The sequence below is a fragment of the Filicampus tigris genome, chromosome 6, assembly GCF_054856515.1.
Source record: "Filicampus tigris isolate MCC_2025a chromosome 6, RoL_Ftig_1.0, whole genome shotgun sequence".
In the NCBI taxonomy this organism is placed as follows: domain Eukaryota; kingdom Metazoa; phylum Chordata; class Actinopteri; order Syngnathiformes; family Syngnathidae; genus Filicampus; species Filicampus tigris.
Genome location: NC_141222.1, coordinates 8,386,491 through 8,411,731, shown reverse-complemented (window position 1 = coordinate 8,411,731; position 25,241 = coordinate 8,386,491). Strand labels below are relative to the sequence as shown.

The window sequence follows — 25,241 nt, the reverse complement described above, 5'->3', positions numbered from 1 at the left end:
AAACTCATTCACTGCCAGACATTTTCAGACCCTCTTTTACTCTGTTTGAAAAAATACATTGAAAAAATATATAAATAATTTGCAGAGATTGAATGACTGAACTGTGAAAAAGTAAATTCATCAATGGCAGTGAATGAGTTAATCACACTGGTCAACAATTTTTGACAAAATGTTTTCAATCAGAGATGCAATCGAATCTGCCCTTGTTTTTTCCCTAGCACATCAGGTTTTCATAATCCTAAATATAATATGAAATATATATAACATATTTAGTAATATTCATAGATTAAGGGTTAGGTTCAGCAACAGGTAGATTTTTTTTTCTGAAACGTCATAGCTATAAAATAAAACACATGGTAAAATCCATATTGTGCAAGCTTTTACAGGTCAAACTTAAAAACAAGAAATGTCTAAAAACCTAATGTGCTAGAAAAAAGAAATAGATTTTTTTTTTAATCACCATCAAAAATACGTTTAGGGACACAAAGCCATCTCAGATTGACCAGTGTGTATCAAACTGGTAGTCCTTCGCATTAATCAGTACCCAAGAAGTATCTCTGCTTCAAAAAGGTTGGTGACCCCTAAACTACATGGTCAGAATGATCCTGTCTGAGTAACTGATCTGCAATTTACAGGAAGTTATTAACAATTGTGATCAAATGCCTGAAGCGTTCAGGTATTCATTCCACTTACCCCATTTCCATTTTTTTTAGTTTGCTTTGTGTACTCTGTAACGTGATGCTTATTTCATCTTTCATCCTCTCTGCATTGAGACACCTCTGGTGAAGGACATCAAATTTCCCAAGCTCTGGTTCTGCCCGACCCTCCTTAACCAACTATATCACAAAATAAACAAACAAAAAAACAATAACATCAACCTCATGGTTGATGATGATGATGATGGCTCATGAAGGCAACAAGCATAATTAAACACAGTAAGAAATGTGGTGCTGACTTTAATATGATCTTCAGTGCAAATATATATGGATGTAAAGACAATGGTGATATAACACTACAATATTAAAAGCAGCACATCTGCGTAAAAAAAACAAAAGACTACTTTTCGCCTGCCTCAGCTGAACAACATGATACTTTGCGCCACTGAGCCAATAGGAACACATGACAAAATGTCTGGCCAAGCCTGTTTCTATGTCAGTGCTGTTATGTTCAAAAACACAATACTGTGCTTCACCCCCCAATATCATGAGATTTAAAAAAAAAAAAATACTGTAAGTTTTTATACAGTATCATGAGCTTTTTTTTTTTTCTTTTTTCGCCAAACCTCCCCACAATACCCTGATAATTATCAGATCGCGAGGTGCATACTGTGATAATATCGTATCGTGACGTTTGGATATCGTTACATCCCTACAAATATACCTTTGCCAGTTCCTCCTCTAAAGCTTTTCTCTCTCGCTTAGACCTCTCATTCTGAGATTCTTTTTCTGCACATTCCTGCAAACAGGTGTGGAGAGTAACAAAAAAAAACAATCAGGTAGTAGGTTAAGCAGAGTAGTAAAGAGTGAATGGGGATTCAAGGTGAGTTGGAAGTATATTTCTGTTTGTGAGAAGGACACTTACCAGTTGCAATAAAGACAGCTCCTCAGCCATACGACGGAGTTCAACATTGCACTGCTTGCGTATATTATCCACCTGTTTAAGAAAAATGTATCATGCAGCTCCAATAAAGCATTATACTGAACGATTGTAATTCAAGGGCAGAGTTCAGACAGTAAATCGTATTGTACAAAATGTATCACAGTTTGTGACCTAATTCTACTAAAAATATTCTAAACTAAAGAAAATTTGAGTACTAATTACAAAGTGTGGATGTCCTATCAAATTCAGGGCAGACTTCAGATTGAACACAATGAAACTAGACAGAAGAAAAACGTTCCTACAGTGGTTGAAATTCTACATACAGTTGTAACTAGTGTTGTTCCGATACCACTTTTTGGGCCCCGATACCGATTCCGCTACCTGGCTGTGCAGTATCGGCCGATGCTGAAACTGCACCGATAAATTGCCATTTGAAAAATCAAAATATAAGCGCTATTTTTCTTGTAATTCTCAAGAATTGCATACTCACTTGAATGTAGAATTATTCATACTTAAATCATCAATTGTGAAGTATCTGTGATAATAGGGCTGCTCAATTATGAAAAAAATATTAATCACGATTATTTTGGTCATAATTGAAATCACGATTATTCAAACGATTATTTTTTGCTACAAAACAAGAACAGGTTTAAACACAAAATTCTTTGAAACACTATAATAATTTCAGTTTATTTTGGACCTAACAATATTTATTAAATTAATTATTTGAAAAAATGTAAAAAGTGCAAATTTATCGATTAAAGTATGGTTTCCTTGTATAAACAAACAGAGAATTGGAGTTAACTTGCTATGCACTTATAAATTGCCAAAGCAGTGAACTGCTTGGACTAAAATGCCAATTTTGACAAAATAACAGATATGTCTATACATTTAGACCTTTGTCTGGAGCCTTTTTTGTTTTGTTTTTAAAGTAATATTTAAGTAATTTGCTATTGATAAATTATAAATTTAATATGCTGATTGGGTCAAACTAACTTAAATGTTGACTGTTACATACTAGTACGTAATCTATACAATACCTCTAAATTATAGTACGTAGGTCATTAAAAAACTGTATTACAATATAATGACCAATAATATGTTTGCAAATTGCATTTGAAGCCATTTGAAACAAAAACAAACACAAAAATGTTTACTTCATATTATAGACTACACAAGAAATGTAACTTAAATGTCACAGTAATAATTTTTAGCATGGCATCTATTTTTGTGCTAGTAAAAGTAGTGTATATTTGCATAAGATATGTTATTTAAAATAAATCCCTCGTGCCGATTGCGAAATGGAGTCTGTGCCCTAAACATTTGGAACGCTTGTCCGGGCAATAGATTCTGTTATCTTTTCGTGTCCCTCCGGTGTTGATGGGTGGGGGTTGCATATAGTATATGATTCAACGACTGAGATTTGCGTTGCGGACGACGCCAAATCTAACTCTGTGTTTTCTTGTTTTGGTGTATCATAACATCATCGTAAACCAAACGATGGTTGAATAGATTCGTCGCGTTGCCGGTGGCTGCAGAGACAACTGGCATTTTATACGCCTTTGCTCACCGTCTTCCACGGCGAACCCAAAATGTAACCAAATAAGCGATTTCGATTTGCCTTGCTTGTTTACAAGTCCTTTCTGTGGCGGGTCTTATGCCATTTTTAGGTCTGTTACTCTGTTAAAACGTTGAGTAGGAGCGTATGCAGTGTGACTTTCGGGGTGCGGGCTGGCTGGCTGGCTAGTTAGCTAGCAAGCTGGAGAGGGCGGCGCGGCGGAGTAACTGGTGTTCGCATGGCTAAAAACAACTCCAAATTAGTATTAATAATCGTTTTTTTACGATTATGCCAATTTTGTAATCGTGGAGTGTAATAATCGAAAATGTAATTGAATTTCGATTGCACTGCCCTATGTTGTAACATATACACACAGAATATGTGTGTTGAATAAACAGCCTATTTCCATAATTCTTCGTGCGGGTGAGATTGCGACATGGGCTAGATATTAACATGCATGTGCATTTGGATAAGGCTCTTCTCTTTCCCTCCCATGTGCGGCTCTCAAATATGCGCGCTGCATTCAAAGAATGATACCAGTGTCAATAGCCAGCATCGGCGCTTCAATTGTTAGTACTCGCCGATGCCGATAGCAGCATTTTAATGCGGTATCGGGATACTTGCCGATACCAGTATCGGTATCGGAACAACACTAGTCGTAACACTATGTTAAGTATTATGACCTTTCTGTTACTACGATTGCGAGCATTTATGATCCCAGTGTAAACTTTTTTCAGAGTTAGCTGCATAATTGTGACATCAACCTTTTCTTGCAACCTTGACCAAATTGTTATCATTGGATCTGAATATACATTCCAACCTTTTAGTGTGATCTTGGTATCAGTGAAATCAATCTAAAACCCTGCCATATCAGCACAAAGAATCCTATTGTAGTTTTGCTTGTTCAGTGACCATTCAGAAATACCCTTACCTCTTTTCTGGTGCGAACAGCAGCATCCTCAATCAGCTGTGGAATGACCTTCTTTGTCTTCTCAAGCTCCTCCATCATCTGCTTTTCTCTTAACAGAGCCTAAGGACAAAAAGCATACAGCATTGATGTGAAGATTGTTTGAAACTTTCCTAGGCAAGGCAAGTTTATTTGTATGGCATATTTTGATTGATGGATTGATTGATTATTTTCAGCCCTGATTTAAATGAAGAGACAGTTTGAGCAGATCTCGGATATTTGGGGGGTTTGTTCCACACTTGAGGAGCATAGTAACTTAAATGCTGCTTCACTTTGTTTGGTTCTGGTACTGGGAACACGCAATAGACCTGTCCCAGAAAAATTAGGGGTCTGAATGCGTCATAGGGTACTAATAAATTTTACATGTATTTTGGTCCAACAACATTTAGAGATTTATAGACCAGCAGCAAGATTTGAAAATCTACGTTTTGACTCACTGGAAGCCAGTGTCGTGATTTGAGGACATGTGTGATGTGGTCCAGTATCCTGGTGTTTGTTCGGGACTGGCGGCAGCATTTTGGATCAGCCGCCTTATTGATTTTTTATTTATTTATTTATTAAGACAGGTAAAGACACCATTACAGTAATCGAGAATACTGAAAATAAAAGCATAAACATGATTTTTTTTTGGTGTATCAACACAGAAAACTCTTAATTTGGGCTATGTTTTTCAGATGGTAACAGGCATATTTAGTAATAGCTTTTAAGTGTTAAAATTCAGGTCTGAGTCATTAATTACAGCAAGACGTCCGGCTTGATTAGTAGCTTTCAATGACAGAGTTAAAGTGAGCGCTGATCTTGGACCTTTCATTTTTGGGGGCCAAAAACTATCACTTCTGTCTTTTCTAGATTGAGCTGGAGAAAATTATGCTAAATCCACTCATTAAGTTTGATTAAAATAGCTAGAATAAATTTCCACCCAAATATATGCATGCATATATGTACTTGGAATGATACACAAACATAGCTATGCTTTGTACTTTGCATAGTTACAATCATAAAATGACTATTTGTCATACACAAAGAATATCATAAAAAAAGCAACAGCAATGGCATATTAACCCATTAAGATGAGAATGCCTTTATTGATCCCACAGTGGGGAAATTTTCAAGGATGGGAGTGCATAACCGTCTTTCTACCCTTAAAGCCTGGAGAGCATATACGTCATTTTCTTTTTTTTTTATCCAATTTTTGTTCTTTAACCAATGAAATGCATCAGAATATACATGTGACGGTGTCATGAGCCCGCAGAGGATGTTCTGGAATTATTTCGAGTCATAATGGCTGACGCCATCAATCGCGGGAGCTTTGAAATGAGCAGTGACATAGACGATGCGCTTGTGGACTTTGAACCAGTAGAACCAGTCGAACGTGATATATGGTTAAGATATATGTTTGTAGACAATGACAATATCGACGTCTTTGTAACAAAATAAAGGATGGTAATTACCACTCGATTTTTAAAATTAAAAATAGGGCTTCTCTTACACTGACACTTTATTTTTACATCTTTGATTGAAACAGTAACTAATAAACTCAGGCCTGTGTGCAAGCCACGTGCCTAAGCTCTCAAATTCTTTAGGAATTGTGTTTCTATCTGCTACAGGGGCTGAGATATTAATTATTTTTTAGGTGTTGAATTTCTGGGAAAACGTCAGGTTTTCAAGGGTAACTCCAAAGACGACCTTAGGTTTTGGGGAGCTGTTGAGCCAGGCGCTTTAGGCTTTAATGGGTTAAGTAGCTAGCACACAGAACACATGGAAATGGAGAGAAGGGGACCAACTCCTGTGTTCATGGAAAATCTCTGAGGTGACAAGATGAATCCAGTGGGTTGCCAGGGTTTTCCGGGCGTGATGCAACAATAATAATTTGCTGCACTAACTTCTTTTCAATATTGACTGATTTCGAAACATTTACTTTTAGGTTCAGAATTCCATCTTTTATTTCACTGAATATTATTGATGCAATGATGTTGTGATATCGCAATATTAAAATTGCGACAATATTGTTGTCGCTATGTCATGATGTTATTGTGAACTGCATAGACCATGATACTTTGCGTCACTGAGCCAATAGTAACATGACAACAAAAGGACTGGCCAAGACTATTTCTTTCTCAATGCTGTTATTATGTACAAAAATACAACATTGTGCCTCTTTTTTCAATATAAAATGTTTTTTTTTCCAATATCGTAAGTTTTTATACAGTATTGTCAGATTTCTTTTAATATTGCCAACCTCCCTACAATATCATGATAATCGTATGAATATTGTATCGTGAGGTTAATATTGTGATGATATCGTATTGTAATGTTTGGATATCATTACATCCCTACTGTATTTACATCTAGATGCGTTAAAAAAGTCATGGCAGAGGACCTTTCGTTTGAAGCCACCCACTTTTCAAGTGAGCAAAAGCATTTGAACATTCATCCATTATCTATACTGCTTATCCTCACAAGGGTCACGGGAGTGCTGGAGCCTATCCCAGCTGTCAACGGACAGTAGGCGGGGGAAACCCTGTTTTGGTTACCAGCCAATCGCAGGGCACACAGAGACAAACAAACATTCACACTCCCAAACACACCCAGGGGCAATTGAGAGTGTCCAATGAACCTACCAAGTATATTTTTGGAATGTGAGAGGAAACCGGCGAAAACCCACGCAAGCACTGGGAGAACATGCAAACTCCACACAGGGAGGCCGGAGCCGGGATCGAACAGATATTATTAAATGAACTTAAACTGAATATTTAATATTTAATGGCATAACCTTTACTTTCAGTAACTGCATCAAGCCTGCAACCCATTGACTTCACCAGACTGTTGCTTTCTTGTGGCTTCAGAGCAAAGGAGCTCTGTCCTGAGCTATTTATCCCATCTAGATGTAAATACCATGAAACAAAAACTGGAATTCTGAACTTTTGTCTGATATTCATCTTCTCATCGGAAACCCAAATGTTTTCAGTATACAACATTAACAAAGGGGATTGACCTGCAGTTCTTTGACTTTGAAGGGGACTGGACATACAATGTCAACATTCTGAGAGGCGATGAAAGAGTACAAATTACCTCATTCTTCTGCAGTACCGCCTCCTCTGCCATCTGTACACTCTCTCGAACTTTGTCCAGAGCATCGTACTTCTCCTGTTCTAAGGTAGCGCAGCGGGCCTTAAGGTTCCCTGACATTTGCTCCCACATAGTTTGTTCTCCTCGAACATCATCTGCCTCCTGGGATGTCGTTTTGAGCCTCAGCAAATGTGAAAAAAAAATGACATTGATGGTGAACTGCACAAATTACCTCTACAATCAATGGATATGCCCAAGTCAGGTCCTCAAGAGCTCCTATCCAGCCTGTTTGAGATGTCTCCCTCCTCCAACACACCTGATTCATACAATCAGGATTGTTCTCAGGCTTCTGCAAAGCTTGCTGATGATCTTATCATTTGAAGCAGGTGTGTTGGAGCTGGGAGACATCCAAAACACGCTGGGTAGGGGCGTATATATTGTAGTGAAGGGGTGCCCGCACTTTTTCAGCATGCAAGCTACTTATAAAATGACCAAGTCCAAATGATCTACCTTATTTACGTCATGTGTCATCTTCCAAACCGCTTATGCTATACAGGGTCGGGGGGAGGTGCTGGAGCCTACGGCCTGCCGTCAACGGGCGAAGGCAGACTACACCCCGAACCGGTCGCCAGCCAGTCGCAGGGCACACACAGACACCGCCACTGAGCGGGAATCGATCCCACGCTGCCCGCACACAACTCGGGCGTGTGTTCCACCACACTATCAGTGACCAGTCCTTATTTACGTATGTATGTATTTATTTTAGGGCCGTCAAATGATTACAAATTTGAATCGATTTAATCACAGCTTAAAAAATAATGGATCGTAATTAATCGCAATTCGAACTCATTCCAAAATATGCCAATTTTTTCTGTAAATTGTTGTTGGAATGGAAAGATAAAAGACACAAGACGGATATATACATTCAACATACTGTTCATATGTAATGTATTTTTTTATTACAACAACAAATCCTCATGAGATGAAAATTAAAATTTTTAAATTAAAATGATTAACATTCTTCCTTTAGTAGACAGTATTTTTATTCACTACAAAAACAAAAACGCAAAAGGACCCCAGAATAGTGAGAAATATTTCAAATGTGTGCAAACAAAGTGTGTGTGTGTGTGTGTGTGTGTGCGTATGTAATGTACACATTTATATGTGGCCATTGTAATATTCTCAGAGTTTATGTTTTCCGAGTGGTCCCTGAAAGTGCACACGAATGTGATTGGCTCATTTTATGCTGTGCTATGCTGTAGGTCAGGGATGCTGAACTCCGGTCCTCGAGGGCCGCTTTCCTGCCTGTTTTCCATCTCTTCCTGCTGCAACACACCTATTTCAAATGATAAGCTCATCAGCAAGTTCTGCAGGAGCCTGATCTTGATCCTGATCATTTGAATCTGGTGTGTTGGACAAGGAAACCTCTACGATATTCAGGAGGGCGGCCCCCGAGGACTGGAGTTTGACACCCCTGCCAGCGTAGGTGGTATCAGTACATCGTGTGTTCCTCCTTTAAACTGACTTTATTAACACAAGACAGCCCTCTTCTCTACTCATCCTCAGTGGCTGAGGCAAACCAATTTATTCACATTTCTGAGATTTAAAGCTGCCCCCTTCTTTCGAAATGCTTCTTTATACTCCCGCTCTGCTGCTCACTGTGCACCTTTGAGTGGGATTATGCATGGGCGGTCATTCTGCGCATGCGTTAAATGCGTCAAATATTTTGATGCAATCAATCATAAAATTAAATGAACACTTGGATGAGCGTCACATTGACACCTATATAATAGGTTTGCATGTAAAAATGACATCAGTACTAAAATGCCCACCTCAAAAGACTCTGTAATGATTTAAGGGCTTTTTTTGTGATTAGGTTTACGGCAAATTGCCCCGCCACTTTTGGGGGCGTGGCTTATGTTATGTTTTCGGTCTCAGCTGTCCACGTCACGGGAGGGAGCCAGGCGTGGTAATATTGCTCGCTTTGTCAGTTCTGTTGTCTAAAACGGCGACCGATCGCCACCAAAATGCAAATGCATATTACTACTCTTGTCCACTTCAGCCTGTGAAAGTATAAAAGTGTTCTGCACAATAGTTTGGATTTATTGACCTCAAACATGATCTCATCATGATCACCTCCACAAAATCCAAAATACTGTGGCGATCGCTTCTCCACTTGCACAGGCTGAAGCAGACAAGAGCAGGAATGCGCACACAAATAAAAACTTGTGTCAACTCTCGAGAGGCAGACGGCGACTGGCAGTGGGCAAGCAATCAGGCAAGCGTGGATCTTTACTTTAATAGCAAAGAAGCAGTGTGCGCTCGTCCCAGCATAAATCTATGTAGCTCTGCTCACTTCCACATTTCCTCATTCTCATATAAATCAGCCACAGAGAGGTTAATCCTTTTGATATGTTGAAGTGGTCATTAGTAGAGATGTCCCCATACATTTTGGTGCCAATTGATCACCGTTTTTGGACGTTATAAGTAGGGATGGGAATTTTGACTAATTTGCCCGCCGATTAGTCTCAAATTTTATTTGCGACTAGTCGACTAGTGTATAAGGAAGAAAACTTGAATTTTAATACATATTGAATTCAAAGTTTAAAATGCAATTGTTGTGTGTATTTAGGGGCTATTTCAGCCCAAACATTCAGGACAGTTTGTTAATTTAAATTCTATTGATGTAACAACAAGTGACTGAATAAAGGCGAACAATTGAAATAGAAATACATTTCTGATACATTTTCCAATGCAATGCATGGCATTTATTATGAATAATGTAATGAGTAATGGTACCGACTCCCAGTCCAGCAGGGTCTCATTCGCCAGCACCATGTTAGTGGCATTATCATGCACACAGGTGACAACTTTATTTTGTAGCGCCCACGTACCCATCACACTCCGCAGGTGAGCAGCCAAGTTTTCAGCTGTGTCTTTCCTCTAAGGCACATGTCTGAAGCACACAGCAGCGGAGATGTCCTTCGTCCACATAATGACACGTTCTAGTCATGTAAAATTTGGTGGCTATGGACGTCCATCCGTCTGTCGTTATGGCCACATACAGTAGTTGACCCGCTCAAAACGCTTGTAGCATCTCCTCTTTTATTTGGTTATGGCTACTCTCGAGTTGGGACGTGATTGTTTTGCGACTTGGCACCGCGTACACAGGCTCGATATACAGCATGCAAACCCTTTGCCTTCAACAAAAAGCGACAGCATATCGCGGGCAGTCATTTCACAAATTTGTAGGGTCATCCTTGCTGTGCATGCAGTGCATGGCTGGAACAAACGCTCTCATGCTCGTCTGCCTGGTCCCGCCGCCATGCCCACTGTCATATGCTGGATCAAAATACTGCCAAACGGTGCAGTTTTTTTTCGTGGTAGCTTCGACATCTTCATAATTTACTTTTCTAAATATTCTTCCGCAATCTTAGTGTCCCCGCCCCCTATTATGTGTGTGTGGATGCGGGGGTGGGGCGGTTAAGGGGGGGGAGCAATTCTCTCTCTTGGTGCTCAGCATGTTTACAGAGGCCGAGGCAGAGGCGTGCGGAACACGATGCGTGATACTTAATGCCGCATTTAACCGACTAGTAAAATACAAAACGTTTAATAAATCGTAGACCGTTAAATGACTAGTCGCGCCCTAGTTACAAGCAATGAAAGTACAATGATTTCCAATGGAGAATTTGTAATCGGTTCCTCCAGTGACTCCAACTGAACAAGGATAGAACGGTAGGGGGCGCGGCCATTCTCCTCATTAACAAGAGGCGTTATTCATGGAGTCACTTATTTCCTCATTTCTCCCAAATTTATTGATAAAGTAGAAAATGACAACCCTTTCCAATTTCCTGCACAAAAAAAATATAACATGAACTTGTTAGTGAAAACATGGCCATCCCGGCCCAACGGTCGCTTTAATTACTGCCCGATAACGCGTTAAGTTTGACAGCATTAATTCATTTATTTAAAAATATACGTTGAATTCCTTATATGTACAATACATATTGGTGTACTTTGCAAAACTGCATGAACCCATTTACATGCTCTATACGTGATGAGGCATGCCAAAGGCATATGACTGGCTGCCGTGTATGGTAATCAAGTGAGAGATTTCACAACCGATGATAGGTGGGAGTCTACTTTTTTTTTTTTTGACTCATTCACTGCCATTGACAGGAAGCAATATGAATAGGATTAAAATGGGAGGCCTGGCATTGATTAATCCCATGAGAGCTACGAGCACTCCCTTTGTGATCTGCTAATAGCTCACAATCTACTTAATGAGCACCCCTGCTGTTGTAGAAATTCTGAAACCATAAAGTCAGTCTATAGAACGAGCCAGGTCATTATCAAGTGAAGCTACAGGTCATTTGTACTCACCTGGTCTCTTTCTGACTGATGGTTGACTGAAGCTGTTGAATTTGTCTCTCTGCTGCTTCCTCTCGGCTACGAGCCTCGACGAGATCTTCCTCCTGAATACATACAATATGTGCATGGTTTATTGCAGCAAGCTCAACTATATAGTATACCTACGTTCTTCCGCTTATCCGGGGTTATGTTGCACGGCAACCGCTAAAGCAGAGTTTCCTCTCCCTGGAACCTTCGCCAGCTCTTCTGGGAAAATGCTAAGTCATTGGGCTGCGCAATATATCATTGTTGTATTGATATCTAGATATGAACATTCAAGAGGCTGATATCGACGATGAAAACGATATCCGTCAACTGAGGACTTTCCAAACTCGCGCTGCATGTACAGCTCAGTCCTACCAACTACATACCTCCTTTCATGTTTGGCGTTGATCCACAGCTAAAGCCTGCCAATGACAATCATCTGATGGATGGAGGAAGAGAGACTCACGTTTGGGTGTATGTGTGTGTCTCTCTCTCCTGCCGCATACACGCGAGAAATCAATTTCTAGATTTTAACTCATTCACTGCCACTGACGAATTTGTCTTTTCACAGGCCAGCCATTCAATCCCAGGAATTTGTTTGTATTTTTTTCAATTTTTTTCAAACGTTAGGGTAAAAGAGGGTCTGAAAATGTCTGGCGGTGAATGAGTTAAGTGAGCGAGACACAGCCATGCGCCACCGATACATAGAAATACAGTACACATATATTGTGTTTATCAACAATACTTAACCATATTTATAATTTCATATCTACCTGTGGATGAAATACATAAATATATGCGCGAGCGTTGCACACCTCCCTGGGTTCATTCAAGTGAATGGGAGCAAGCGCTGCCTTTCAATATATTCCAGTTTTTGTATTTGTCACCCATGTCTTCTTTTTGTGTGTGAAACCTGTGTGTTTCTTGACTGACACTATATGTTGTGGATTAAAAAAAAGTTATACATTATAATATATTATATAGGGAGCCTCAAAACGCAATACAGGCTTGCACAGATCACATCGTAGGGCGTCCATACATCAAATGGTGCAATGTACTGGGGATGAGTGTCCAAATGTTACTTTTTGCAATGGTCTGGTCCAAGGCAGGTTTGGAAGCATCGTGCAGTGTGCCTTAGTGTTTAAGTTACAAAATTGCCTTTCGGCTCTGCTCTTCTTCACCACGACAGACCAACTTACCTGTTGAAGTCCCATTCCAATCTTCCCTAACTCGGCCAGGGGTGGCCAAGTCCGGTCCTCAAGAGCCACAATCCAGCCTGTTTTAGGTTCATACCTACGGCAACACACCTGATTCAAATAAAGGTGTGTTGCCGTAGGGGTAAACCAGGCTGGATTGTGACTCTTGAGGACCGGATTTAGCCACCCCTACTCTAGGCTATATTCACAGTTCTGGACGTGATGCCCAATTCAGATTTTGTTAAATCAGATCTTTTTATGTAGCTGTTCACATTAAAGAAACAATGTGACTTCTAATGTAAGTGCAACACATCCGTGATGTGACACGCATTTGCGCAATGCACGACGTTAAGCTAAAAAAAAACAACACCACATGTTCACAGAAGTAAATATGGTCGAGCGTGTAGGGGATCATCTTATCAACTCATATCGCCAGAGGAGCGAGGTCAGAGGAGGTAGAAATATTTTGGGGAGCTGAGAGGAACTGAGACGACACTTTGATCTCCATTTCATGGAGACATCAAGATGATGTCACGTCATGGAGCTGTCTACTAAATATGACGTCACGTTATTGCAGCATATAATTAATAATACTATCACTAAGAATGTCAACTTTATGCTTCAAGTGGGATTATATTAAAGTCCAAATGTAAAGTCAACACTGTTATGCAGATTCACCAACGATTAATGTCAGTTGTCTCCCTCCCAAGCACTCTTCAGCCCGCGAGGAGCCCATATTGGACTTTTGATGACCTATAGGTTGGATGTGTCCGGAAGAGTGTTTGTACTGCAGATGCATTGCATATATATATACGATTTTTATCCACATAGGAAAGAGGCCCAGGTCAGAGCTGGGAAAAAAAAATCTGAATTGTACTGTTCACACTTGCATGGGAGAAAAAACAAAAAAAACAAAAAAAAAACGAAAGACAACCATATCGCATATGGGCAAAAAAAAAAAAAAAAAAAAAAATCTGAATTGAGCTCTGCAGTGTGAACTAAATACTTGGACCATGGACTCAGATTTAGAAGTGCTGATTCTCATCAGAGTTGCTTCATAGTCTGCAGTACTTCAGAACAGAATAGAACAGAACAGAGTCGGAGACAACAGGCAGCCTTGGTGAGTCCAACTCTCACTGGCAACAAATCTGACTTACCGCGGGAATTGCGGGTCAAACTTTGACACTGGTTGTACAAGGACCAAATACTCAAGGAGCACCTCCCAGAGAATGCTCAGAGAGCACACGTTTAAATGACTTTGCCACAAAGTTCGACTCTGGTTGCATGATGGACCACATGCAATGACAATGTCCCTCAAATGTCCCAGCATGTTCAAAAATGAGTCATTTTCATTTTTCTATAAACTGCTAAAAATAAAATTAAAGTGATTGCTGATTGACAAACTCTGGAAAATATTGTAGAAAGCCACTCCATAAGAGTGGAAGTTATTCTCACTATAAGGGTAAAAAAAATCTCCTTTCCTTCAGCTTTGACAACACAGGAGCATACTGCATATCAAAGTATGCACCACTCTAAAAACAGTTGGGTTAAAAATAACACAATTTTGGGTCAAAAATGGACCGATCCACTACTTGGGTTGATTTTACCTAACTTTCTGGGTTGTTTTTGCAGAAAACCCCCAAAATGGGTACTTTTGAAACGACCCCCCAAAATGGGCTGTTTTGTATAAAACAACATATTGTGGGTCAAATTGACCCAATTAGTGAATCAGTCCATTTTTGAACCAAAATTGTGTTATTTTTAATCCAACTGTTTTTAGAGTGTAGTGTCAAAAACATGTGCTCAAAACTGTAAATCATTCAACGTGGGTAAAATGACAGTCTTAATGATACTACATCAGGTGAAATAACAATAAAACAGTTGTTTCAGCAATCCTGCTCAAGAACCAGTTATATCATATTCTAAAATATTTATTTGTTCACCTGTCGCTTTAGCTGGTGCTGAACTAACTGGAGCTGTTTGTTCATTTCTTCCACTTTGGTTGTGGCCATCCCCAAATCACCTTTGGTCGTTCTACAACACAATGCCCATAGAACATTTCAGTCAATAGTAACTTTTCTGACTCATTACCCCATTTAGTAAACTATTACATAACCATTGGTGTTGCTGGATCCTGCACCCACCAACCTCCGACAGAACATAATTATGGAGGATTACCTTCTGTGACACCTATTGTAAATCCAAAGGTTATTTACTTACCTGAGCTGGCTGTGAAGCCCCTCCATCTCCGTACTCTGTTCTGTCACCGTTTTTAGCAGCTGCCGATTTGTCTGTGTGTGACAACAAACACAAGTTTGCCTTTTATGTAGCATTGTTCTTGGTGTACCCTTTGACTCAAAACAAACTGTGGAAACATTCAAAATCAATTTACATCAATGCTACTTTTGCAACTGTTCTCGCATGAGATCGTAAAAGTTTGAGCCCTAGCTTTGTCCTCTCATTAAAAATGCATCAGAGGTATAATGTTACTCTCGCTTCTTCATGCGACTCCAGTCAAGTCTCCATATGTATTACTGTACACTGTTTGTGTCCCGGTTCATACATGTGAGAGCTATCAAACATGCAGAGGGAGTATTAAGAATTATCATGCTCTACCAATTACTTACCAATTGTAGCTCCTGATTGGTCACTTGGAGTTGGTGTGTGTGCTGGTGGGTAACTACGATTTGATCCTGTAAAATAGAAAAACAGTTTGCAATTAATTGCCTTATAATTTCAATCAGGCAAGGTCAAAATCGTTCAATTATCTTATTCTTAATTAGTACTATGATATTCACTCCTACTACTTCAAGGAGGAAAGTACTTTGAGGAGTACCTTGAGCTGCTGTTCCTTAGCATCAGCACTCTGCCTATCAGTGAGGCTCTTCTGGTAGAACTCCTGGAGACGATCAAGCTCCAGTGCTGCTGTTTGCCACAACTCCATGGCCTGCATCCGCTCCTATTCAAACACAGAGAACACATTCAAAGACACGAAGCATGTGAAGGGAAAGGGTCATACATCAACCAAACAGCATGATAAATAATTGAATTGCAGTCAGTTTCCATGATAAAGGCACGTCATCCATACATCCATCTTCTGCTTAACTGGGGTCGAGTCGTGTGGTCAGCAGCTTAAGGAGGGAAGCCCAGACTTCCCCCTCCACAGCCACTTCATCCAGCTCTTCCATGAGGGGCCCGAGGTGTTCCCAGGCCAACTGAGAGACATAGTCTCTCCAGTCTCACCACTGTTTCCTCCCGGTGGCATCCTGATCAGAAGCTTGAGCCACTTCAGCTGACTCCTTTCAATGTGGAGGACCAGTGGCTCTACTCTGAGCCCTTCCTGGGTAACAACTTCTCAAACTATGGAAACCTTGCAGAGTAAAGTCATTATGGCCGCTTGAATCCGTGATTTTGTTCATTCGGTCTTGACTCACAGCTCATGACCATAGTTGAGGGTAGGAACGTAGTTCAACTGGTAAATCAAGAGCTTTGCCTTTTGGCTCAGCTCCTTCTTCACAACGACAGACCAATACAGAGTCCACAACACTCGTCCAACTTTTAATAACCTCAGGGATTTCAACTCCAATAATAGGAGAGCCCGCCTAAAGCTTGTATCTCTCCGAGCGAGTGTTTGCATACGTAGCGAATCGTTTTTTGTCAGCGTTCGTTGAAGGTTGCAAAGACGTTCACCAGATGTTGGCAAATAGTTTCAAGGTAGCAAAGTTTTTCTTTTCACAAAGAGAAAAAACATCTGCCCAACACCTTTGCAACCTTTAATGAACCCTGACGAAAAAACATTTCCTATGTTTGTAAACAATCGCAAGCCTTCGCCGCTCAGTGAGATACCACCATAAAAGACCCCAGACTTCTCAGTGGGCATGCGTGTTGGTAGAATTGAGGATGTCTTCGAATCATTCTTTGCACCAATTCACAACGTCCAGAGTAGAAATCAGCAGAGCCCCATCCACACTATACACACTGTTGATGGTGCTCTGCTTCCCCCTATACAACACTGGATGGTGGATGAGAATTTCTTAGAAGCCATTTGCAAGTCTTTCTCCATGGCCTCACTGGACTCCTCCCACGGCCGAGTTTTTGCCTTGGAAACCGCAAAAGCCACATTCTGCTGCATCAAGCTGCCGCTGGAGTCTGACACGCCAAAACGGCCTGAGATTGCTCTTACTCCAGCTTGGCAGCATCCCTCACCATTGGTGTCCACCTAACGAGCTACAGCTAATAAGGAATTACCATAAACCATGGATATTTTTATTTGATCAAAATGCTAGATGTTGCCACAAAGCAAACCATATCTGCTACTAGCCAAAACGGGGAGTAATCACATAGGAAAGTATGTATGAAGACCTGTTCCGAAAGCTTGACTTGTTCTTGGAGATTTTTAACCACTGCTTCCTCCTCCAAAGTGCTCAACTCCACTCCAGAGATCTTTGAGGGTGACTGAAGTTGCTTCTCCACCGATTCCCTGAGTTCTGCATGCAGCCTGCCAGGGAGGTGAAAATATTGAAAAATTCACTAACCACTTATAATCAAATACAGTATGACTATTGTCACGTAAACACTGTCAAACAACATTCATCAGTAGGGGTCTAACGGTAAACGTGGGTGTATTAATACGTTTCGGTATGGCATGTTTGGTTCGGTCCACTTATTAGCGCGAGCTTATGCAGGGGCGCTATTGACTGTTGCATGCGGGAGAGGAGAGTGGCGGCACAACAGTGAGAGCCTGAAAAGAGCCAGAGCTCGAAGGTCCCCCCACTGATGTCTCCTGTTTGGGAACGTTCTGGCTGTCCGGTTAAAACTGCAGATGGGGAAAGATACGTGGTTAAGTCCGAAAGTTGTGTGCAGACATTGCTACATGAGATGGGCGGCAGGTAGCACGTCTAACATGCACGGCATCATCCGACTGTGAATGTTTCTTAGACGAGGAGGCAAAAAACATCCAACTTAAATAACGAAATTTATCATATTGTAGCATCTTCCAGGAACACGCCGTCAGACGTAGTTTAATTATCACGTCTTTATTAATCCAAGTACAACTGCTCGCGCTCTTCTTTCTCCGCTGCTCCACTCGCTTGCCTTACGATGCATTCATGAACCTCGGAAACATCACAACTCAGCAACACGCAAAACCGACCACAACACAGATAACCCAATTCGTTACAATATGCTGTTGAACATTCAAAGATTTCAATACCTAAAAAGTGTATACAATTTCATAGACTTTTTAAAGTTACTGTATTTTTTTCATTAAAAAAAATGTTTTAATATAGTTAGCAATAATTGTAACTGTTATTGTATGTATTTTTTTCCATCACAAAAAGTGTATGTATGTACTGTAATGACAACTTGGCTTTAACTTGAATACTTAGATGTGTCTTAGGCTATTGTGGCTGAGTGTTTAAAGAAAGATTTCATTGTCTTAATAATTTACAAAATTAAGAGATCTTTATTGTTAGTGTATTTTTTATTCTGGTGTAATTTCTTAGAATATCACCCGAATGATTCACTATTACTTATTTCTTCTAAAAAAAATGTACCATTTACTTGTCATCTTTTCAAAGAAACATAAAAAAAAATAAAAAGATTTTGTACCGAAAATATACCGAACCAAAGTTTCCAAAAAAAACAACCGAAATGTGATTTAGCGTACCATTACACCCCTTATACATCTATATGTCTATAATCCAACCTTAAAGCAGAAGTCAACCCAAACATATTTTTTTCAAGAATATGTTCCCAGCAGGCCCACTAGTTGAAACACGGCATTCTGATTAATTTTTCGTTTGTGGAATATAAGTTCAGCAGCAAAATGCACTCATTTCAGCCATCTCTGAGGGCGGTCATTTTGTCTTCTGTTGACTAAAAATGACATCACAAAAAAAATATGAAAAAAATATGTTTGGGTTGACTTGCACTTTAAAAGATGGAAAAAAGTGAAGCGCTGTGAATACAATACTTTCCAGGTGCATTGTATCAGACACCAACAGATCCCACATACCTTTCATTTTCCTGGACAACAGTTTCCAACTTTTCTTTGACATCTATCATGGACACCTGTAGACATGAATTGACGTATATGAAGCCTAAGTACATAAATGAAAACAATGAAGAATACTCAAACTAGAAAATGATTTTAAATGAGCAGTGACAAAAAATATATAAAAATGTTTCCACATGTACAGGGACTTTATAAAATATTGACACACTTATAAAATCTTGACTAATAAATCACTTTTAAGCAGTGACTATTCCCATGCAGTACATTGAGAGTTTCAAGCACCTGTAGAAACAGACCGATAAATAATCATGTGAACAAAATTGAGAAATGGTCTGAAAACGAACGTCAGATAAACTCGACTTCTTGTGTCAGATCACTCAAATCTAAATAAGAGATGAGTGAACGTAATCACATGTAGTTTTGTCGCTTTGTGGGTGCTCCAGTAACATAACAACATAATATCCTTGAATCAGCTATAATTTAAACGACCTCATTTGAATACATAAATAAAGAGGTAAGTTAACACTTCGTTCAGAACTTTGAGTGCCCCATTAATTAGTTAATCTTGTGTTTTTCACCTGGTATTTCTGCAGCTGTTGAGACATATCATCAATGTGCCGATCATACTCGGCTATCAGCGGAGCCATTATACTGTAAAACAGAAAAAAATATCTTAAATTATTACTTGAACTGCACAGTACATTCAAAGCCATCATGATACAACTCAACTTACAAATCTTAATGCTTTGTTACATCTTTTTTTCTAAAACAATGTACAATGAGAAAGTGACTATGTTGAGTCAGACCTCATATCTGAGAGCCAGGGAGCATCAAACTCAGTCTTCTTTTCATCTTCAACCTCAAAAAGAAGACAGTCTATAATACTCAAATATCATTCAGGTAATTCAAGCACATGAGCAAATCATAACATAACATAACATAATATAACATCCCTCCTCCACACATCAATTTGCCCCTAACTTAAGACGACGATATTGTTCACGAGATCAATGTAACTGTTGACAACTATAGTGTTCACTAAAGAATTTATAAATGTGTTACAAGTGAAATGTATAAAATAGCTTCTTTTTTGTACCTGAGATGGTTTGTTTCGTGCAGGCTGCTCACGCTGATACTGGCTGAGAGAATAATTTAGCCTGCGGACTGAGAACACAAACTTGCAGTTTTTCCCACTCAGATTCATTTATGCCCTCTTAAAACATGCAGATTCATTTCACGTTCTATACATGTTGGCAATGAGTAAATCTTCTTGGTGGGTGATATCTTATAGGTCAACGGTATGGTGTCGAATTGAAGCTAGATTTAACTCAGTATTTAATTTATTTTCAGGTTCCCTACCTTGATCCCGAAGAAATTCGACCTCTGTTTCCATGTTGGTGATGCACCCTAGACGGAAGCAAATTCAAAACATCACGCTTGCAAGGGACGCAGGAACAAAATCAGCATTGCTTATGTTACTGACATAGGAAACATTGCTGGCCTTGCAAAGTACCAATATTTTAAAAACGCGTACCTAGACCAAGAGAGAGGACTGGCGCTAGCTGCTTCTTTGACAGTAGCTGAAAACACAGGAAGCTAGCACTGGGTCAGCTATTTAAAATAACATATCTTTTCTTTGGTTGAACAAGGGTATTAATTCACTTTTAAGTTTACGTCTGACAACTGCTTTTAACAATTATGATTAAAAATGAGCGCATTACTTGAATAGAGGTGCGCCGTCCGTTTTGAAGACAACAAACAGCAGCCAATGACAGCTAAGCTGTGCACTGTATAATTGTTCCGATGTGTACAACTTCCCAAACAAAACAGTTCTGGTTTCTACAGTAAGCTGACTGCAGTTTGCTTTCAAGCACGCAATTGCACTCAAATGCAATGAATCGCAGCAAATAGTGTGAAATGTTCATTTTCACTGGTATATTCTACATTGAGTGGTGATGTCATATTGTCATTTCCTAAACTCGACATTCGCAACAGAACAGGTCTGACCGAAACCATACGTAGGTTATGCTTCTTACCTAAGCACGTTCGTTTTACGAGTTTAATGATAAGATGTGAATGATCAAAACTGCGCTGAACATTAACCTAATATGATAACGCACTGCGCAGAGTAATTAACTGCGAATACGTTAGATAACGCATTGCGTAAAGTAATTATCAGCGAGGGCGTTAAAAGCTGAAGTACAGGCTTTAATGGAGTTAACAGCGAGGCGTATTCATTGAGGTGGAAGGACAACATGGGGTTAGTTCGTGGACTGCAGTTTGTGACAGTCATCTGCATGACTCTCAGTTGTGACTCTGTGTAAGTCTGTCCTTAATTTCTTGTACTGGGGCCACATGGAACCTCATAGTCCATGTATGCAATTTACTTACAGGCCGAATATGCAAGCAGAGTTTGAGATCCTGCACACCTGGGACAGCAATCCTGTGAGTCATGACCCCATCAGGATCATCTTCTCTCCTGGTGTTGGAGGGCTAAAAATGAAGACTTTTGCTCCCTTCTTCAATGACCCAGAGGCCCCAGCAGGACCACCTGGCCAGCCTTTCCCAGGGCTCTGGGATTATGAAGGTGGGTAAAACTCAGACTACAGTATGAGGTTTCAAACAGTATGCATGAATTTATATTGTGTTTAGTAGCCTGGTGCTGAACACATTTCCTCTTTATGTTCTTAGTTGTTGAGGCCTTCTTTCTCGATAGTACTACAGACAATTACCTAGAGGTGGAGGTTTGTCCGTAAGTAAAATTTTGTCCGTAAATAAAATTTTAACTTGCTTTAAATTTTGACACCTAAATGGACATCTAATAAATGAATGCATGATACTGAGATTTCCGCCTTATTGTGTATCACTTCCTGTGATTTAAATGTAGACATGGTCAGCACTTGGTATTACTGCTGTCAGGGGTCGGCCAAGCATTCCAGGTAGGCACCTGTGATGGGAGTAATCAAAGGGTTCATATGGGGTTATTAACAGAGCTGGGCATTTTACTAAAAATTCGTGGTCCGTTTATCGCCTGCAGCCGGGGTACCCTTCCGCCGTCCATTTATCCGCCACTTGTCCAGCCGGACCAAATAGTAATAGTCTTATCGGTCAGTCCGTCTATCATTTTAAACGCGCTTCTGTCAACCAACCCCCCCCTAAAAAAACGTCATAGTCGAACACATTGTACACTGTTGCGGAGAGCTAGCACTGTATGGTAATTTTGGGGAGTTCACTGGAGCACCTCAGAAGTACAAAACAGTCTGGTTTACATTTTTCCTCGTCGTTCATTGACATCAGGCACGAGGAGTAGGGCCAAACACCAAGCAAAAAAGAAAGAAAATGACAGAAATGGCTTACTCTTCGATGCAAGTAGTGACTGGCAAGGAATCGTCCAGATTGTCATCTATAACACCATATGGCCCTCAACGAAATGTTTATTACATTTGAAGGTAACATGTTTCACCTTGCTGGCGCTAAACTTGGCCATCCGCACAAGATCCATCATTCAAATTTATCCCTCTTGAGTTTTTGGCTTCGGGAAATTAACAAAGAATACATCCTTCATATGTGGACGGTCGTAATGTCTGGAGTTATTTCTGCAAGTTCCATAGCAGCAGTGTTTACTCGGCATGTTTCTTTCTGAGATAAACCGGCAGAATACAAGCAGCACTAACAGGAGTTGTCTGCGAGCGCGCACCTACATTTGCCTACAGTCTAAGGCTAGGTTCACACGACAGGTCTTAATGCTCAATTTGAATTTTTGGAAAAAAGAAATCAATTTTTTTTGTGTAAGCGCTCATAATACATTATAAATGCAACCTCTGTCTTTCTCGTGTTGTGAACACCTGCGTCTCCAAAGTGACCCGCATGCGCAGAAGAAGAGACTTCACTCATGACGTGGTGTTTATGGAATTAAATGTGGTCCAAGCATTTGTACAGTGAAGTGATTCGGTAGGAGGTAGAAAATTGTATTTGGGGGAAATTATGAGGTGAGGCTTTTCTCATTTCATGGAGACGTCACTAAAGATGATGCTACGTCATAACTGAGCGTAAAAAATAAATCGACCTGAATTACTACTATCACCATCAATGTCCACTTTATGGGGTTAAATGAAAATCAAATATAAAGTCAATATTGGTACTCAAAACAACTTTGCAGATTTGATCTCCCCGCTGCCAGCACTTTACCTCCGCCCACTTGGAGCACATTTTTGGGCTGAGGATGAGGTCACTGTCAAATATATACATCCTGGCGATTCAGACTGCGATCGCATTGCAAAAAATCGGATATGTATCCGATCTAGGACCATATCTGAAAGTGGCCCGGGTCGCATTTGGTAAAATTGGAATTGAGCCGTTCAGACCGCATAAAAAAATCAGATACAGGTCGCATATGGGCAAAAAAAAATCTGATCTGGATCACATTTGCCTGCGGTGTGAACCAAGCCTATGTTGTGACCTGCTCAATGTGATGTCACACGGCATGCTATTAGGACCCATTAGCTGACCAAAAACATGCCTGATGTAAAATACACGAATCAAGCAGCAAACTTACCTGCATCAACAAATCAATAATCATCATGTCCAGTTATAGACGATTACATAGAAGGGCGAAAATCCACTTCCGCTTATGCTTAATCAGTCTTTTTTTTATCATTTATTTTCCTTTTATCGTTTATCGCGGGCAAAATGGGCGTCCGTTATAGGCGGATAGACGGACCGGTCGGTCGGCTTGACGGAATGCCTAGCTGTGATTATTAATATGCTGTGCCATGTTTTAAAATATTTCCCTTCTATCCGCTTGTAGCAACAACTGCCGATGGTTTTTAATTCTACACTCGTTGGAGACAAATGGATGGGTGAGGCTCTCCTTCCGTGGATTTACTTTCCTCCCAATGTGAACAAGATGAACTCTTATGCTATTCATGGCTCTGGAGTGAAGCGCACATACGAAGCACTCTATCCCATCCCCAGTGAAGAGATAGTCGAAGGACAAAAGCCGAACTTGTAAGTATACCATTATCCATTAACATAATAGTTTTGATATGAGAAAACGTTATTTTATTTTGCAGCTAATTAGGACACAAAACAATTAGGATATCAGCTTCCGATACCACTTAACTCACTCGAGGTTGCGGGTGAGCTGGAGCCCATATAAGAACTGTCAGGCAGATGTGCTAACCATTTGGCCACCATGCCGCGTTACAACAGAATTACAATTGCAAAATCAATATACATAGTATATGTGGGGGAGGGGTTCTATAATATATCACAGGGGGGGGGGGGGTCACAAAAGAAGTTGACTATTCTTACTTGGCTGCTAAGAATTCATCATTATGTTTTTAAAGGGGAAGTCAACCCTTTTCTTTACAAGAAAATGTTCTATGCGCCTTAACTAGTCCAAACACGGCGTTCTGATTCATATTGCGCTTGTGGAATATGAGTTAAGCAGCAAAATCCACCCGTTTTTAGCCATCTCTGGGGGTGGCTATTTTGTCACTTCTGTCGACTGAAAATGACATCACAGTTGCTCAGGTAACAACCAATCAGGACTCACCTGTTTTCTGAATCTGAGCCATGATTGGTCATTAGCAGAGCCTTGAGCAACTGCAATGTTATTTTCAGTCCACAAGAAGTGACAAAATGGTAGCTCCCTGAGATGGTTAAAAACGGATGGATTTTGCTGCTTAACTCATATTCCACAAACGCAATATTAATCACAATGCCGTGTTTAGTGGGGCTGCATATAACATTTTCTTTTTTTCCGACTTTAGGAACTAGATATGAAATATTTCGACGTGATCCTACAACCTTGGTAAACATTTACGCTCTGAAATTGGTTATGCTACATGTATGTATAGATTGTACATTAAATTTTATGTTCTTTCTTTTTCCTCTTAGCCACGCCTTGAAGTATTTTGACAATTTCCACCTGCAGAGCATCATGGGGGATGGCTGGGTGCAGCCAGAGTCTGATCTGTGGAAGGGAAAACCCTGAGCAACTCAGGAACTCATTTGTCCTCTCCCTTATCCATGTCCTGTACTTGCATTCAACTACCGGTATGTACATCTGTGTGTGTTGTCGTCACTAATATGGAAATTTGTCTTTCGTTAATTGGTGCCGTTCGTTTTGACTTAGTCATGTGATGTAATCTAACAAAATGTATTCCATGCTTTGCTGGATTTTTATATTATATTGATATTAATATCGATGGCATGTTTGTTTTTTAAATTTGACTGTGATAATGCTTTTCATTTCATTTCTAATTTTGGGATGTTTGTTTGTCCTTTAGAAAGATTTTGTGGTCAATCATTAAACACATGTCTGGTGTTTGTATTTTATAGTGTTTATTATGAATGTTCTAAATATGAAAGATTGACTGTTAAAGGTTCAGAGGGCTTAAGAGTGTTTTTCCCCCGCTGAGATGCCAAAACCAAGCT

General features: G+C 40.0%; 3 protein-coding genes across 11 annotated transcripts in view; 1 reads left to right on the top strand and 2 right to left on the bottom strand.

The window, feature by feature from the left end:
- The window catches only part of sclt1 (sodium channel and clathrin linker 1), a 32,750-nt gene that overhangs the window by 6,775 nt on the left and 734 nt on the right, over positions 1-25,241 (bottom strand). The window contains exons 1-18 of one of the 8 annotated variants that reach the window (XM_086034283.1): positions 20,522-20,593; positions 20,335-20,380; positions 20,160-20,207; positions 19,897-19,964; positions 19,607-19,659; positions 19,379-19,451; positions 18,801-18,856; positions 17,147-17,282; positions 15,621-15,743; positions 15,412-15,477; positions 15,005-15,075; positions 14,728-14,818; positions 11,577-11,668; positions 7,197-7,374; positions 4,089-4,187; positions 1,582-1,653; positions 1,381-1,455; positions 694-836 (exon numbers count right to left, since the gene is read on the bottom strand). In XM_086034283.1, the coding sequence (XP_085890409.1) occupies positions 694-836; positions 1,381-1,455; positions 1,582-1,653; positions 4,089-4,187; positions 7,197-7,374; positions 11,577-11,668; positions 14,728-14,818; positions 15,005-15,075; positions 15,412-15,477; positions 15,621-15,743; positions 17,147-17,282; positions 18,801-18,856; positions 19,379-19,451; positions 19,607-19,659; positions 19,897-19,964; positions 20,160-20,193 (1,430 nt within the window). In that variant the 5' untranslated portion in view covers positions 20,194-20,207; positions 20,335-20,380; positions 20,522-20,593. Of the gene's footprint in view, positions 1-693; positions 837-1,380; positions 1,456-1,581; positions 1,654-4,088; positions 4,188-7,196; positions 7,375-11,576; positions 11,669-14,727; positions 14,819-15,004; positions 15,076-15,411; positions 15,478-15,620; positions 15,744-17,146; positions 17,283-18,800; positions 18,857-19,378; positions 19,452-19,606; positions 19,660-19,896; positions 19,965-20,159; positions 20,208-20,334; positions 20,484-20,521; positions 20,594-21,191; positions 24,236-25,241 lie in introns of those variants that run through there. The other 7 variants (XM_086034280.1, XM_086034281.1, XM_086034278.1 and 4 more) reach the window with 7 other exon arrangements.
- Positions 20,636-25,137, top strand: c6h4orf33 (chromosome 6 C4orf33 homolog). 2 transcript variants are annotated; one of them, XM_086034297.1, is made up of 6 exons: positions 20,636-20,818; positions 21,194-21,387; positions 21,492-21,552; positions 21,688-21,739; positions 23,608-23,807; positions 24,702-25,137. In XM_086034297.1, exons 2-6 carry the CDS (start codon positions 21,201-21,203, stop codon positions 24,796-24,798), a joined length of 597 nt encoding a protein of 198 aa, XP_085890423.1. In that variant the 5' UTR covers positions 20,636-20,818; positions 21,194-21,200; the 3' UTR covers positions 24,799-25,137. The 2 variants fall into 2 exon arrangements, with proteins under 2 accessions (XP_085890423.1, XP_085890422.1); XM_086034296.1 differs by having other exon boundaries at positions 20,636-21,120.
- LOC147145614 (sodium channel and clathrin linker 1-like) overlaps positions 25,020-25,241 on the bottom strand; it is a 24,836-nt gene continuing 24,614 nt past the window's right edge. The window contains exon 17 of the mRNA XM_086034287.1: positions 25,020-25,239. The gene's annotated coding sequence lies outside the window, so the exon portion shown is untranslated. The remainder of the gene's footprint in view (positions 25,240-25,241) is intronic.